This window comes from Callorhinchus milii, unplaced genomic scaffold (assembly GCF_018977255.1).
Source record: "Callorhinchus milii isolate IMCB2004 unplaced genomic scaffold, IMCB_Cmil_1.0 Scaffold5, whole genome shotgun sequence".
Taxonomy (NCBI): domain Eukaryota; kingdom Metazoa; phylum Chordata; class Chondrichthyes; order Chimaeriformes; family Callorhinchidae; genus Callorhinchus; species Callorhinchus milii.
The window spans coordinates 68,182,719-68,199,465 of record NW_024704746.1 but is presented as its reverse complement, the minus strand read 5'-3'; the positions used below and the strand labels follow the sequence as shown (position 1 = coordinate 68,199,465).

Sequence of the window (16,747 nt, the reverse complement as noted above, 5' to 3'; positions counted from 1 at the left end):
CGCTTTGGGACGTCCTCCCGATGTGAAAGGCGCTATGCAAATGTAATCTTGTTGTTGTTATAGAACCACAGAAAGTTACAGCACAGAAGCCTATTGCGTTGGTGCCGGCTCTTTTTAAAGAGCAATCCTTTCAGTCCCATTTACCTGCCCTTTTCCCACACCCCTGTACTTTACTCCTTTTGAAACCCAATATGAATTCTGTCTCAACCACCATTCCTTGCCATATCCTAACCACTCTGTGTGTGAAAAAAATCCTCTTAGCCTCCCTCCATTTGTTTGTTTGCTTTGAAGCGCTTTGAGATGTCTCAACAACCTTATAAGGAACTATAGCAAATGCAAAGGTTTATTATTATTGCTAACTATCTTAAATTAATACCCTCTATTCACTGACTCACTGGCCCAAGTCACTGCACTTTAGAAAAACACTCTCTGAAATGCTTTGAGGCATTTCGATGTTGAAGGCACTATATCAACTGCAAGGTTTATTAACAATAGCTTTATGTTCAGGTAATTGTTTCGCCCATAAAACATACGGTGATTTCACTTTACAGTATATTCTATGAAGCAATTTGAGAAGTTAGGCTGAATGGCTTGTTTTGGGGTATGTGGGGGGAGGGTGTGGGTGTGGGTTGTGCGAGGATTTCATGATTTCCCTCCCACCCACCCAATCACTTTGAGGTCAGCTAATTTTGTATTTCAGTCGACTGCAAATCATTTACTCACTTATTTGCACATTGCTGATCAGTTGTGTGGGGGTTTCAGTTTCGTTTCACATTTCTGACCTGATGAATAATGCTGCGAACGCCGTCTCCCACCCCTCTCTCTCTCCCTCTGCGCTGACTCTTCAAATCCTCACACTCAGCTCCTGTTAATCCAGCTGGACAAGCCCCTCAAGCCTGTTACACCATTCTATTAGATCATGGCTGCTCTGTACCTCAACACCCTATATCCCGTTGATAGCCGAACAGAAATCTATCCACCTCAGTCTTGAAAATTTGAATGCGTCCAGCATCCACAGCCTTTTTGGGGAGAGAGCTCCAGATCTCCACTACCCATTGCGTGAAAAATTCCTGATTTCACGCCTGACAATCGGAGTATCCAACATTAAGAGTCAAAGGAGCAATGGAGATAAGTCGCGAACCAAACTGTATTCTTCCCCTCGCTCTGGCATTCCATTCCCTTCTCATAAAACTGACCGAAACAAAGCAAAGGTGGAATGAAAATCCACCAACAGGACAATTCAGGATCTAAAGAGAAAGAAACGCTAGCATCTGTGTGAAGTTTATAGGAAGTAATATCTTGGGTTATTGTATATAGTTCGGGACACAACATCCGATTGCTAGGATGGTGGAAGGCGAACTGGGTGGACTCTGGTCTTCTTTCGTCGAGCAATTCTTAGTTCTTGTGCATCATCGGTACTCAATCCCTTTGTTTTTATTAAGCATTGAATTGTTAACCTGCTTGTAAGCAGAACACTTGTATGGACCACAAAGTGTTTGATCTTTCTGAACTGACACGTTTGTTTGTGGGGTTTGCACGCTCAGAACAACCAGCTGCTGTGGTGTGGGCACTCCTTGGAGCTTCAATTCCCTTTACATTGCTGCTGAGTATCGGTTTCGTTTCACATTTCTGACGGGTGACTGAAACGTAGTGTTACGTCTGGGGCAGTGCCAGACTGTGCTCTATAAGAGGCTGCTCTCGGCCGTGCTCTTCCTTTCTGCTCTATCCTTTCTGAGGTAAGGCTGACGATCGACTTGTTTATGCCCCGAATCACTCTTTCTCTCTCTCTCTCTCTGTTCATTATTGCCTGAGCTTTAACTTTCTCTCCTTTGTGTATTTTGCACTCCTCTCTCCTTTGCTTCTTTTTTTGATTCTCCCTCTCTGACCTGTTGCGCTATCATTTCTTGTACTTAATAATAATAATCATTACATTTGATGTAGCGCCTTATCACGTCGTTAAAGACGTTTCAAAGCGCTTCACAGAGTGTAAAGTGAATCGACTGTATTTGTGGGTGAAACTTTACTAATGGCCTGGCTTTACTGCTTCATTCTCTCGCTTGCTCTCTCCCTTGCTATTCCCTCTCTCCCTTGCTCTCTCTCCCTCTTACTAACTCTCCCTTTCTCACTCACTGTCTCACTCTCCCTTGCTCTCTGCATCGTTCTCTCCCTCACTCACTCGCACTCTCTCCTTTGCTCCCTCACTTGCTCTCCCTCTCTCATTCCCTCTGGGAACATTAGGAAAACATACTAAAGCCATGATTTTAATTGGGTTACCAGAAAAGATGGCTGAGGTTAGGATATTGGGACTAGTGTAGGGAACGGATTACGCTGTAATGGGAGGACATCAGGTCAGGGATCGAATTACTGAAAGGCCTCCCTGATCGGAACCTCTTATGATTTTATGGTGAATTAGATGTTATTCATCTGAGTTCAAGACTGCTCTGGTACATTTCCCACATGCAAGTCCCACATGTTACTACCATTATGTAATGTGTTTTCTACTCAATTGTTTCTTAATGGTTAGAGCACTTCCCTCCCAAGCGAGAGGGAATAATAATAATAATAATAATAATCCTTGCATTTGATATAGCGCTTTTCACGTCGGGAGGACGTCCCAAAGCGCTTCACAGTACACACTGTAAAGTGAATTGACTGTATATTTGTGGGCGAACGCGGCAGCCAATTGCGCACAGCGATGTCCCACAAACAGTCGTAGATTGAAAATGACCAATTTAATTATTGTTTTGGTTTTTTTTTGGAGGGATTATTATTAGGCTCTGTGTGGAGTAAGGAAACGTGCCCAAGGTTTCGCCCTCTGCCTGGAATTGAACTCGGGTCTCTCACTTGCAAAGCGAGTGCTCTAACCACTGAGCTACAGGACTCCACAGGGCAAACATTTAGGCAAGTTTTCTTAATCCACAAGTCTCTGTTTACCCAGAAGAAAGTAGGAACCCAGTTGTTAGTCGATTGACGGATCTCTTTTCCAGGGGCAATAATCAGTTCAAAAAATAAATAATAATAATCATTTGGTGACTCAATCCACGACTGTTTGTGGGACACTGCTGTGTGCAATTGGCTGTATTTCGCCTACAAAATATACAGTCAATTTACTTTACAATATATTCCATGAAGCGTTTTGAGATGTCTTGAAGATGTGATAAGGCGCTATATCAAATCCAAGGATTATTATTATTGTTAAATCATGTTACTGACCATAGAAACGTTATCGGTTGTTTTATCCTCTTTTCACAGGGATGCCGTTGGGTGATCCCCACTTTCCTTGCTTGCAGTAGTTATCTCATATGGTGAGTACTATTTATCACAGGTCCTTTACAACAAGGAGAGGCAATGGAACCTTCATGGTCTGTGCTGGTGCTCACTCCCCACTGTAGCTCTCTACTCCAATCCCATTCCTTTGCTCTTTCCCCGTCATGTTTGGTTTCCTTACTCCACACGCCTCTATTTGCCCAGCAGTAAGTAGGAGCCCGGTTGTTAGTCGATTTGTTTTCTGGGGGTAATAATTCCGTCCCCCACAAAAAAATTGGCCACTCAACCGACAACCGTTTGTGGGACATGGCTGTGCGCAAATTGTCTGTCGCGTTTCACCCACAAAGCGCAATCAATCCACTTCACAGTATATCCTATGAAACGCTTTGAGACGTCTCAACAATGTGATAAGGCACTGTATCAAATGCAAGAAATATTATTATTTTGCAATCCTCCTGTGTGTTTTGTTGATAGGAGGAGGGAGGAGCATTCCTGCCTCCAAAGCAGGGACACCGGTGCCTTTGGTGCTGGTGCGTAAGGCGTACTTTCTCTGCGGATGGAGAACGGAGTCCACCAAAGACAAAGTACTGAAGATGAGTGATTGAGAAATAAGTAGCAGCCTCTCTTGTATGGAATAGATTGAAAGGAATGTTCTGAAGAAGTACCGAAACAGCTAACCATTGAAAGTAACAGAAACAGACAACCGACATAATAATGTACCTAAACTTACTGAATTGTGAAAAACAACACTGATACTTAACTTTACTGAAACTGATACTGATATGAATACTATATGTTTTTTACTTTTGGTTTTTTAGTTATATGTATAATAATAATAATATTAATATTAATAATAGTCCTTGCATTTGATTCACGTCTTCTAGTCGTGGATTGAAGTGACCAATTGATTGTCTTTTCATGAGGGATTATTATTAGTAGTATTATTAGTATTATTAGTATGTCTGCGTTGCTCGGTTCGATGGGTGTGGTTAGCCCATCGGTAAAGAACAACCTACATTTTAAAAAGCTTTCAGCATTTTCTCTCTGTCCAAAATAAAATAAAAATAGCAAAACCTGGAACGAACAACGTGAATCCTCTGCAGTGTCTGTGTGTTTTGGGGTAAGTGGAGGGGGGAATGGGGTATAGGTGTGTGGGTCTGTGGGTGGGGGAGAATTGTGGGGTTGGTAGAATTGTGGATGGTTGGGGTGTCGGGGTAGGCAGTATCGAGCACTTTCAGCACCTTGGGATGTCCTCCTGACATGAAACGCGCTCACAGGCTTTGCTCCTTCCTCTCCCGCCACTCCCTTCTGGTTTCCGTGTCGCCCATAGCATAGAAACAGCCCTGGTCAAAGTAACACATGACATTCTGCCCATCTGTGACCAAGGCTCCCTCTGCCTCCTTGACCTCTCTGCTGCCTTCGACATCGTGGACCAATCTATCCTCATCCACCGCCTCTCCTCTCACCTCAGCCTCCACGGCTCTATCGTTGACTGGTTCAGATCATACCTCTCACACCGCCTCAACTTCATAATAATAAATAATCCTTGCCTTTGATATAGCCCTTTTGACGTCTTCTGGACATCTGAAAGTGCTTAGTCCTCGACCTATCGGCTGCATTGGATATGGTCGACCACTCTATTTTCCTCCACCGCTTGTGCTCCCACCTCAACCTTCAAGGCCCTGTCCTTGAGTGGTTTAGGTCGTATCTCTCCCACCGTCTTCATTTTGTTTCCACAAACGGCTTTTCCTCCACCCCCCGCACTGTCTTGTGCGGTGTCCCTCAGGGTTCTGTCCTCGGTCCCCTCCTCTTCACTCTCTATACGCTCCCCCTCAGGGACATCATCCGCAGACATGGGGTTAACTTCCACATGTATGCGGATGACACCCAACTCTACCTTTCCTCCTCTACCCTCAACTCCACGACCCCTGATGTCCTGACGGCTGTCTGTCCGACATCGAGTCCTGGATGAGAGACAACTTTCTTCAGTTCAACGAGCGCAAAACTGAGGCCCTCCTGATTGGCTCACATTAGCGCCTCCGCATCGGTGGTCGGGCCTTCAGTCTCTCAGCCCTGAGGCTCTGGAACTCTATCCCCCAGTGCCTTCGCCACTTCCTCCCTTTCCTCCTTCAAGGCCGGTCTCAAAACCTTTCTCTTTGACCTTCAGCCTTCAGCTCCACTCTCGACTCTCTACCCCCTCCTCACTCCCTCTCTTCCCTCCCCTCACCCTGACCATCTCCCCGCTCCTCGCTCCCTCCCTCCCTCCCCTCACCCTGACCATCTCCCCCCTCCTCGCTCCCTCCCTTCCCTCCCCTCACCCTGACCATTTCCCCACTGCTCGGGTCCTGACCCAACTGTACAGCGCCTTGGGACGTCCTCCGACGTGAAAGGCGCTCTACAAATGGAAAAAAAAATTCCACTTAGTCTCACCTGTAGTATCATTTTGTCTTGAAATTTAAGGTGGAGCAGAATTGTGGAAAATTCTTCAATTGCACCTTAATTAAGTAGGTTCTGTTTAGGCTGAACTTAACCGTGGCATAAAATACAGTGTGTAAGGTCCTGTTGGGTGACAGCGCCTCATCCTCTACAGTGTCACTGGCTGTTCATTTTTCAAATACAAATTTCTCCATCAACAGAGCGCACTGACAGGAAACCGCTTCCTCAATTACACAATGCTTTCTCCAGCCCACATTTCCCGGCTTGAAAACTGGATGTTTGCCACATGGATTTAATTGACATCTGTTAATAGAGATCATGATTGGTTTGGATGAAAAAGTCCCTTCAGTCCATGTGACCTCATCTCTCCAGAGCTCCCACCCTACCCATCCCCAGTCACAGCATCAAGCTGCTTTTTAGAAGAGTGACGGGGCCTGGTATCAACCACCCTTCCCGGTACCTGTATCTCTCCAGTTCCAGTTGTTAATTACCCTCTGGGTAAAAAAACTCTTCCTGGTTTCTGTCCTTTACAACTCTGATCCCGTGTCCTCTTGTTCTGCTGTCTTGGTGCATCCTAAAGTATGTCCTGGGTTTACTTTGCCTCCTGACAGCCCCGAAGGCCATGAGTTGGCCTTTGAGGGAGATGTTACCCACATGTTTCAGCAGTGTGCGCATACAAATTGCATAGAATTACATAGAATATGCAGCACCGAAAGGCCATTCAGCCCAACTGGTCTATGCTGGTGTTTATGCTCCACATGAGCCCATCCTCAACTAACCCTATCAGCACAACCTTCTAATCCTTTCTCCCTCATGAACTTATCGAGCTTCACATGGTCAGATTATAATAATAATAATAATAATCTTTGCATGTGATACAGCACCTTATTGTGTTGTCGTGACTTCTCAAAGTGCTTCACAGGATACACTGAAAGGGGAAGAAAAAAAATATTTTATGCTGCAAATAAAACCTGACTCTTTGTTTGCTCAAGGTAAAGTTTCATTACTTTTTAATCTTTCATTATAATTTTTACATTTGCTTGGTACACAGAACAGCCAAAAAAGGGAGACAGCAATAAATTCATGGATGAACTTGTCAGTATCAACATCACTGAGTGCCCTTTAGCTATCTGTTGCCCCATTACCCAAGCCCACCCCCCACAAAATCACACTCACTATTTACATAGTGAAGAGACACAAATCTGTAAATGAATCAATATTTCATCATCATCATCAGTAAGTCAGTCAATCATTACAGTCAATATCGAACACCAGTTTTCGCTGTGGATATGTTTAACGTCGCAATTAAATTTAATCATTAAAAAGCTGAAATAGAGTTTTTTTGTGCCTTGTTCAGTAAAAATTATTACAAAGCAAGTTGTTGTTGATTAGGTTACGCAATTATAAACCTATAGACAATGTTCTCTACACTGATTGGGATTAGATCCAGATTTTGTATCTGTTTAACTCTATGTAGTATTCAATAAAGTTAGTGCCCTATTCTGAGCCTGATGCCGTTCACACAAACACATACCCATGAGGATGATGGCTGGTAGCATCCTGATATATTGTTGTGGGATTTTCTTGGCTTTTCTCCCTCTCAGGGCTACTTTGCATCACTATCCCGGGACCAGTGAACCATAAAGTGAGTTTCTAAGATGTTTGAATATATAATCACGTGCAGCCTGACAATGATTTGTATTGATTAATTGGATTAAATTCTACAGTAAAACACCACCACCAAGCGTTGAAACGCAACTCTCTTATCCTACATTCTTTTGGAGATCCTCCACTTCTCACAACGACAATTTTCAGGAAGATATCGCCCAGGACACGGCCTTGTTCTTACCCATTTCCCATCGTCACTGAGCCAATATTTTCGATCAGAATTGGCCCGAATGAATACAGTGTCTCCGTGCTGAATAGGTTTCCCTATGCATCCAGAGTAAGTGTCTAAGGAACACACACCCCTTCTTGCAGAGGAAAAGATATGAAACTGTTCAAAACCACAGTTTTGCAAATTCCTTCCATCAACATTTCCTGGGCAAGGGCGAGAGTCGCACCAGCCTCCTCTAGGGCTGCAAGCTACCCAGAGACTCACTTTATTAGAGTACATAGCAATTTCATCACCATAATAAATAGGAGAATCACCACTTCTTCTTCCTGCTTTTATGACAAACACCTCATTACGGCAATTATTCCAATCATAATCTTCCATTTCAGTCCCTGGGCAAGGTCTAACCCTGCAATGATCCCTCTCACTGCTCAGCCAGTTGTCAACTGTACAAGAGGATTTGAGAGCTATGGTGTCGCCGTTCCGGATATAATGAGGACACTTTAATTTGGACTCATCCTCTCCATTACCACAGTCATCTTTCCCATCACACAGTGAAGATGCAGAGATACATCTCCCGTTTCCACACTGGTACTTTCCATGCTTTGGCAAACAGCATTGTACAGTATTGCAGGTCTCTTCCTGTCTTGATTCTGAGCCACAAAGACTTGCCTTGTGCCCAATACATTCACGTGTACGACTCCTCCTCCCCCCATCACAGGTAACAGAACAGGCACTCCAACTTCCCCAGTCAGCCCATTGGTAATTGCAGGTCGGTGTCACACTCCACACCAGCTGACCATTTCTCCTGACGCACTCTATTGTCTTATGAGATGGGGATTTGTGATCTAAACACTTGAGGCTGACCTTCATATTTTCATAACTGAGCTGTTTATCACAGTAACTTGGGACTAAATCTGGAACCGATAAACTCGGACAACTCGTCCTATTCCAATAGGCATGATATTTACTTTGCCTGGTCCTGAAATCCTCAGAAAATGCATCAAGACTGACAATTACAGATTTGTCACCCTTGTCAATGCTCCACTGTTTGTACATTAACAAAGCTTCACCAATTGCCTCATCAAGAAAAACCAGTTTTTTTTTCAAATTGCCTACATCAGTGGCATACATTTTAGAACAGGGATTGTTGTGGTTAGACACATAGTTTTTCTTGAATGTGTTAAAAAAATCATCTCCTTCTTCTAAGTCCCCGATCCCTTCACCAAGCAAAATGCCTTTCAATCTGTAGAGAATATAGTATTCGGAATTAATCGCTAGAAATTCTTCCATTAATTCTCCAAATGTGTTGAAACTCTTGTTTCCTTGCTGTAAATCAGTGTAAAGCTCAGCAATATAGCTGGTTTCATACAGAATTTCTGAATGTTTAACCAAGGACTGTGTGTGTGTGATGGCATCTACAATATTGCCCATAGTAGCTTGCAATCCTTTAGCGACATTCTGTAATTCAAAATAAATGTCTACGACATTAGGTATCCCATTAGCAGCCATGAACTCTGAACGCAGAGTGGACAAATGGCTTAAAATCTCATTGTTTAAAGTGATTTCTTTCTCACATGTCTCACCTTCGTACATCGGATGACAGATACACATGAACTGGTTGGTGTGTGGGATCAGGTTACAGCCCCCGTGCCCATTGCAGGCCATTGGCTGACTACACAGATCTCTCTGTGCCTCAACATGGACTCCAAGCCAGTCCCAGACCGGGAGTTTGATATAATGAGGCAGCTGGCATTTCATTTTGTCCGGACAGCGTTTTTGGGTCAGTATATCCTCTGAAGCTTTGACATGTTCATCGGAACACTTAGCGCAGCGCTGATAGGGGACTAGGGTTCTAACATGTGAAACATCAGTGCAGCTCAAGTGTTCATTGACATCCTGCCAAGCAACAATGATGTTCTTTTGGTGCTCGCCATAGTTCTGAACCAAGAAATAGTTTGAACCTTTTCTTTCCAGATGTGAATCACATGTTTTATCGCCAATTTCCTTAAATTCAGCAACTGCCCAGGCGTACCAGGGATACAGGCGAGTCAGTCTTTGGGATATGACTGGCACCACTATATCAGGTAATGGTGTGTTAATGGCCGTCAGTATCTTCTCAACTTCCTTCCTTGCATTTTCAATTGAGTGCTCCTTGCAATAATAGACACGTTTTTCAAATTCTTGGCGCATTTCAAAGAGGTAGTTTATCACGCGTTCATGTGAGCTTTTGGCTAAAGCATCGTTACCCTTGAAATAGTGATAAGTCAGTGTTTGCTGAGCAGCACTCAACATCAGACCTTTCAGAATGATCATTAAACCTGGAAAAGGGAAGGAAAAGTCTTAATTAGGATTTTTTTTAAAGTCTCAAATTTAAGAAGATTCCACAATTCTGTGATCTTTGTTTGTTAAGCTGCCTCAGTCAGTCGCACTCCCGCCTGTGAGTCAGAAGGTTGTGGGTTCAAGCCCCATGTTGGGACTGGGATCTTATATTACCTCTGCGGACATTCGAACGCAGGACTGGGGGGTAGGGGGTACATTGTTGGAGGTGCTGTCCATTGTTTAAGACATTAGACCAAGGCCCTGCCTGCGTGTTCATTTAGATGTTAATAATCCCATGACACGATTCGAAAAGAAGATAGTTTCTCTGTTATGGTTTCCTGGCCAACAGTCCCTCAGATAAAATTGACTATTAGTTGGCTGTTTGCGGGACATTGTTGTGCACAAATTAGCTGCTGCATTAGCTCACTCCACTTTACAGAGAAGTTCTTTGGAACGTCCTCCTGAATGTAAGGACTCATAGAATAGAATCATAAAATCTTACAGCACAAAAGGAGGCCATGTAGCCCATGGTGCCTGAACCGGCTCTTTGAAAGAGCTACCAACTAGTCCCACTGCCCCGCTCTTACCCCATCGCCCTGCACTTATTTCCTTTTTAGGTACCTATCCAATTCCATTTTAAATGCTATTATCAAATCTGCTTCCTCCATCCCTTCAGGCAGTGCATTCCAGACCATAACAAATATTATTAATATTACATTTTAAACAAAACTGTCTCACATGCAATTCTAGTTGGATTTAAATTAGTTACTGCACTGACACCAAAGAATGACAAGGAGATTCTGTACCTGATAATTCATTAATATCACAAGAGTGTTCCTCAATGAAGAGATCAAACAGGTTCCTGTTAGTTGCGCTGTTTGCTGTAACTGTTATACGATACATGTTGAGCGTGCTTGCCTCCAATTGATTGTCATTGTAGTAGGTCACGTAATCTAAAGCCAGGATCATCTGCTTCCTTTCATCTCGTGTTTTTCCCATTTCCTCTCTGATAGCTTGCAGTTTCTCTGCTCCATTCCTGATGGCGTATTCCCACTGGATGTAGGTTGTAAGGAAGGTATGGAATGCTATGGATGTTTTGATACTGGTTTCCATTTGGGTAAGTTTGTTAGAGATGCTGTCCAACTTTCGGTTAACCTCATCAAATCTCTTATTAATAATCTCCAGGTCACTTGGCAACAAGAAGGAGAAAATAAAACTGGCCACAGCACCAAAAACATTGAGTACCGATAGAACATTTCCTAAACCAGAAGCAAACTTCAGCAGTTTTGTTTGTTTGCTCAGTAGTTCAATCTGAGAGACCTGAGTTATCTTATCACCAATATTTAGGACATCATCCACTATCTCCAGTCCTTTGGAAATATCAGAATTTGTTTTTTCCAACAGTAACTCGGAAAGGTCCAGGTTAGTTTCAACCTCAACTTGGTAATCTGAAGAAAACAAAAGGATTAGTTTTCTTTAGATAAGACAAGCTTCACTTTGGGATGTTTGATATTAGCTACAGAGTGGTGAGTAAGGGCTCAAAAACCCACGATTGTCAGATGTCAAATGACTAACTGGTGACTATCCTCCTTAGGGGGAGGTAATTGGGGTCTCCTTGGAACTTGGCAAAGAATGTCAGAATCAAGTCAACCTTCCGCAGTGCTCTCTAGTTCACTGCTGATGAGAAGCGCTTTATGACATCCTCCCAATATGAAAGACATTATATGAAAGTAGGTATGTGCTGGATGTAGGATTATTATATTTATTGGTATTTAAATGTAAGGATTATTATTTATAATATGTAATGAAATCAAAGAGACGGTAAGAAAACATACACACCGAATTGAGAGCCCGGAAATGATGCTGTTATCATTGGATTCTTGGTTGTTAACATTGTGATATCTGAGGAGTTCGTCACTGAAACAAAAGAAAGCTTTATTGTCAGTTTCACAAAGCAAAGATCAAACTTATAAGTAACCAATTGTTATTTATTCGGTGGAAACTTGATATTTTCTTTGACCCTCAGATTTGCTTCAAAACCTACACCCCAGTCTTCATCTGATACTGGCTGCTTTTGAGCATTGCCTACGTACAGTCCTGTCTCACCCTAAACATAGTCATAGGCTTACATTGATATATAGAGTGATACAAGATCACAAGATTGGTTTGAATGAAGAAGGCACTTCAGCCCTTCTGATCTCAATGCTCCAGAACACCCACCGTACCATCCCTCCTGGCACTGCAACAAATGCTTTTAAATGAGTCCAGTGTCCTGGCCTTTACCACCTTTCCTGGCAACCAGTTGTTGTACACCCTCTCTCTAAATAAATAATTCCTGGTGTCTGTGCTGAAATGACCCTTTCCAACTCTAAACCTATGTCCTCTTGCTCTTTGGTCTTGATCTGGGTTTACTTTTTTTTAATCCCTTTTAAAATGTTATACATCACTGAGTTCCTCTCTGAATCATCTTCTCTCAAGACTGAAGACCCTAAGCTTGTTTAATTGTTGCTCACTTCTCATTCCTCTCACAAACAACTGTTTTTGGAAACTGCTGTGTGCTATTGGCTGCCGCGTTTTGCCCACAAAATACACAGTCAATTCACTTTACAGTATGTTCAGTGAAGTGCTTTGAGACGTCTCAGCGATGTGATAAGGCACTGTATCAAGTGCAAGGATTATCGTTATATTATTATTGGCAGTCATCCTTATTGCTTTCCTCTGCACTGCCTCTAGGACCTGGGTAGCTGCCTCATGCTATGGTGACCAATTGTTATTGTAGATCTGTTACTAACTGTATATTTATATACTATCCTACATATATTTGGATTACATTTGAACTCACAAACACATGGAAAAGGACTATATAGAATCCTTTCATAATCTTTAAACCCCTTTATTGGGTTTCTTCTGAACTAACTGCTACCTTTCCAATCTTTCTGGACAGCTGTATCCACTCATCCTTGGTATTTAAGGAGGCGAGATCCTCGGTGGGTCTGGGTCATGTAAGGGGTATGAAATGAAGAAGCAAGGTGAACTGAAGAGATTCTGAGAGAATGAAAGGGAGTGTTTGGGGCATGGAGTGATGTGAACCAGGAATGAATCTCACAAATGTGAAGAAGGTGACCAGAATGATGAGGCAGGAGGGAATTTAACACAGAGCAAACAGAGATAGTCTGAAGACTACGGCAGCACAGGACACAGCACAGTTAGTCATTTGACATCCGAAAGTCGTGGATTTTTAAGCCCTTACTCACCACTCTGTAGCTAGTATTGAACATCCCAATATGAAGTTTGTCTTATCTAAAGAAATTGTTTTCTCCATATTCCCAAGTCGGGGTTGAAACTAACCTGGATCATTCCGAGTTAATTTGAAGAGAAAGGCAATGATACATACCAGGAGATAACGCCTGAGCCAAGACACAGTACCCAAGAACCAAACAAAGTCTTTGGAGGAACGTCATGCTTGCCATTGGTAGATGGTTCACTGTGTTCCCGTCAGAGAGTAGAGTTGGCACCTTCTGCAACATAAAAAGGCCAAAATACTTGTAGAACAGTGGTGGGAATACATGGAGATCCAATCCTTTGTTAAAAGCAGGCATAGGCAATACTCAAAACTGCATCCAAACTGTTGCTTAACTAAATGTCCTGTGTAAATTTAACATTTCCTCTGTGCATTTGCATTCAATGTTTCCGATGATATAATACCTAAAATTCCACTTTTACAATAAAATACAATTTGCAATTTATCCAGCGCCTTTCACATCCGGAGGACTTCTCAAAGTGATTGACAGTGCTGGAATAGCACCTGAGCTGGGGGGGGTGAGGAGGGGAACGAGACTGAAAGCACAGTCAAACTGGTACATTTTGACACTTTGATAAACATGACCTCCTTTTCACAGATCAAAAAGCCGACTGATATGGGGCAAGAGGTGATTTTCTACATTAGATTGTTCTCTTAACACTCTTCCAGATTTTTCTTTACATAACTGATGTTAAACTTACCTCGTTCTGCGTTCTTGATCTCCTCGTGTAAATATCGGAATTACCTTACTCACGTCCCAATCTAGGAGTCTGCACTTTCCTTACGATTCATATTACAACTTGTCCAGAGCAAGTGCAATGTCATGAGCTATGTTATCTCTTTTATATCCATACCTCTTCTCATCTGCATACTACAGTTACGGGAATTCTACTTTGGACTATGCCCCTCCTTCAGTAAAGGCAGATTTAATTGCTGCTATTTGCTTATTCCCAGAAACTCTATGGAATCGCTGTTGTTTGAATGCCCTGGTCAATGTCACAAACGACTTTCCATTTGTCATCAAGGCTCTCTCTGACTCCTTGTCTTGTCTTTGACACTGTTGACCATTCTGTGCTTCTCCACCGCCTTTTCTCTGTGCTCCACTCCTCTCGGTTCTGTCCTTACTGGGTTTCATGCTTACCTCACCTTTGGTTTTATTTAATAATCATCCTTGCATTTGATATGGCGCCTTATCATGTCATTGAGATGCTCAAAGCACTTCACAGAATATATTGTAAAATGGATTGACTGTATATTGTGAGTGAAATGTAGCACACAATTACACACAGCAGTATTCCACAAACACCCGTGGATTGGGTGAGCCAAATTTTTTATTTTTTAAAGGGATTTTTACCCGAGGAAAGCGATTTGCCAATCGACTAACAACCAGGTTCCTACTTAATAATTGGCAAACAGAGGCATGTGGAGTAAGGAAACTTGCCTAAGGTTTCATCCAGCCTAAGATACGAACCCAGGTCCTCTCGCTGAGCTCCCAGACTCCATCACTGTGGACGGTGGCCTTTGCTGTGCCATGACCAATCCCTGCGCCAAGGCCCATAAAAGTCACAGTCACAAAATTGTGTCACCTCGGTCACCTCCTCTCTCTCTGAGTCAAACTAGACCTTTGTTAAGCATTCTGAGATGCTACCCTGCATTAAGGGCGTTATGTAAATGCAAGTTGTTGTTGTATTCCTCGCACAATGTCTCCCAGATTGGCACTGATCCTGGGAATGCGCGACTAGAGATCAGTGTCCACACCTGATTGCTTTACCTCTTCAGGAACATGCCATCCAATCCAGACCCTGACATCTTCTTTCTCCTTCTCCATTATTATTGCAGCAACTATATTGTTTTCCACTGAGTCATGCTCTCTCTCTCTCTCTCCCCATCATGCCTGTGCTTGTGCTCGCTCCACTGCTGGAGCTCTCTACTCTAACCCCATTCCCTGCTCTCTCCCCATCATGTCGTGCTAGTGCTTGCTCCCCACTCCCACCTGAAGGACAGTGCAGCACCCCCTGGGTCCCCCATTACAGCACTGAGCTGGAGTGACAACCTATACTGTGAGCTCAAAGTCCTGATGCAAGGTGGATTGAACAATCTTCTGACTCGGAGTGGGGAATGCTATTAACTGAGCCAGGCCGACAGATGAATATCTCCTGGTCTCTTTTTGAAACCTGCCCTACACATCCTGGACTTATATCCACCCTCTTGTCATCTGTGTATTGTAGTTGCTCTGAGTTTACATATGTGAAGAGTCAATATTAAAACTATCAGTATCTCGGCTGCCGCCCAGGTTTATTGTGTGGAAGCTGTAGTAGGCAAACTTGTAAAACAGCCATCTTTCAGGACAGGCGAGTAGCCTCTCATGATTCCCCGAGCGTTGATTTTCACAGCGACCTGAGGTTCTGTTCAACGAAGAAATGACAAAACCTGGTCAATGATCAAAGCAGCATCACTAGGAAATTGTCAGCCCGGCTCACTGGGGAGACCATTGCCTCTGGTTCAGAAGGTTTGAGCTCAATGTTGGGGATTTTCAGCTAACACACCGGGGGAGCACTGGATTGCTGTAGGTGTCGTTCCTTTGGAACATTAAACCGATGCCTCATCTGCCTGTTCAGAGAGACTTTAAATATCCCACGGCAATAATTGAAAGGAGAAGAGAGTTTCTCTCTCTGAATTGCGCTACACTACAAAGGGCTGATGGGACCTTGGTTTAATGTCTCATTTGAATGATCGTACCTCGAACAATGCAGCGTTCTCCCAGCACCAGGCTGGAGAGTCAGCCAGATCTTCGAGCTCAAGTACCAATGAGGGGTAGGAAACCACAATCTGTTGACCCAGAGGCGAGCATGCTTCTGACTGAATCATGTTAATCCAGATATTTAGACATGTCCTCAGCGCTTCACGCCAGGGTCAAAGACAAGTTCTGTATGGTAACCTAATTAATTACAATACTGTAGTTTCTGTAAATATTTAAAATGCCCTCTCCTTATCACACACAAAAAAAATTACAGAACATATCATCCAAATTCATAGATTCATAGATTCATAGAATGTTATGGCACAGAAGGAGGCCATTCGGCCCATCGAGTCTGTGCGGCTCTTTGACAGAGCAACTGACTTTTATTAACCCCACTCACCTGCTTTCTCCCCATAACCCTGCAAACCCGTCTTCCCCAGATACCTGTCCAGTTCTCTCTTAAAAGCTGTTGTCGAATCGGACTTCACTGCCCTTTCGGGCGGATCATTCCAAATCCCAACAACTCGCTGAGTGAAAAAATGTCTTCTAACCTCCCTTCTGCTTCTTTTGGTAGATATCTTAAGACTGTGACCACGAGTCACAGACACACCTACCAGCGGAAATAGCTTTTCCCTATCTCGCCTGTCGAAACCTTTCATGATCTTGAAGACCTCTATCAGGTCCCCACGTAACCTTCTCTGCTCTAATGGGAAAAGTCCTAACTTCTCCAGCCTGTCCTCATAGCTAAGGTTCCCCATTCCTGGTATCATTCTCGTGAATCTCCTCTGCACCCTTTCCAGTGCCTTAATGTCCTTCCTGAGGTAAGGTGCCCAGAACTGGACGCAGT

General features: G+C 43.3%; 1 protein-coding gene and 1 long non-coding RNA gene across 2 annotated transcripts; one reads left to right on the top strand and one right to left on the bottom strand.

Moving 5' to 3' along the window:
* Positions 1 to 1,657: 1,657 nt before the first annotated feature.
* Positions 1,658 to 3,921, top strand: LOC103171590. Its single transcript, XR_486835.2, has 3 exons — positions 1,658 to 1,736; positions 3,253 to 3,305; positions 3,742 to 3,921. It is a non-coding gene; the product is annotated as an uncharacterized LOC103171590 (long non-coding RNA).
* Positions 3,922 to 6,690: 2,769 nt separating this feature from the next.
* Positions 6,691 to 13,999, bottom strand: LOC103188944 (SE-cephalotoxin-like). Its single transcript, XM_042335925.1, has 5 exons — positions 13,862 to 13,999; positions 13,254 to 13,377; positions 11,699 to 11,776; positions 10,666 to 11,307; positions 6,691 to 9,858 (listed from the first exon to the last, which is right to left on the bottom strand). The coding sequence occupies exons 2-5, from the start codon at positions 13,327 to 13,329 to the stop codon at positions 7,472 to 7,474; spliced, it is 3,183 nt and encodes a 1,060-aa protein (XP_042191859.1). The 5' UTR covers positions 13,330 to 13,377; positions 13,862 to 13,999; the 3' UTR covers positions 6,691 to 7,471.
* Positions 14,000 to 16,747: the final 2,748 nt, after the last annotated feature.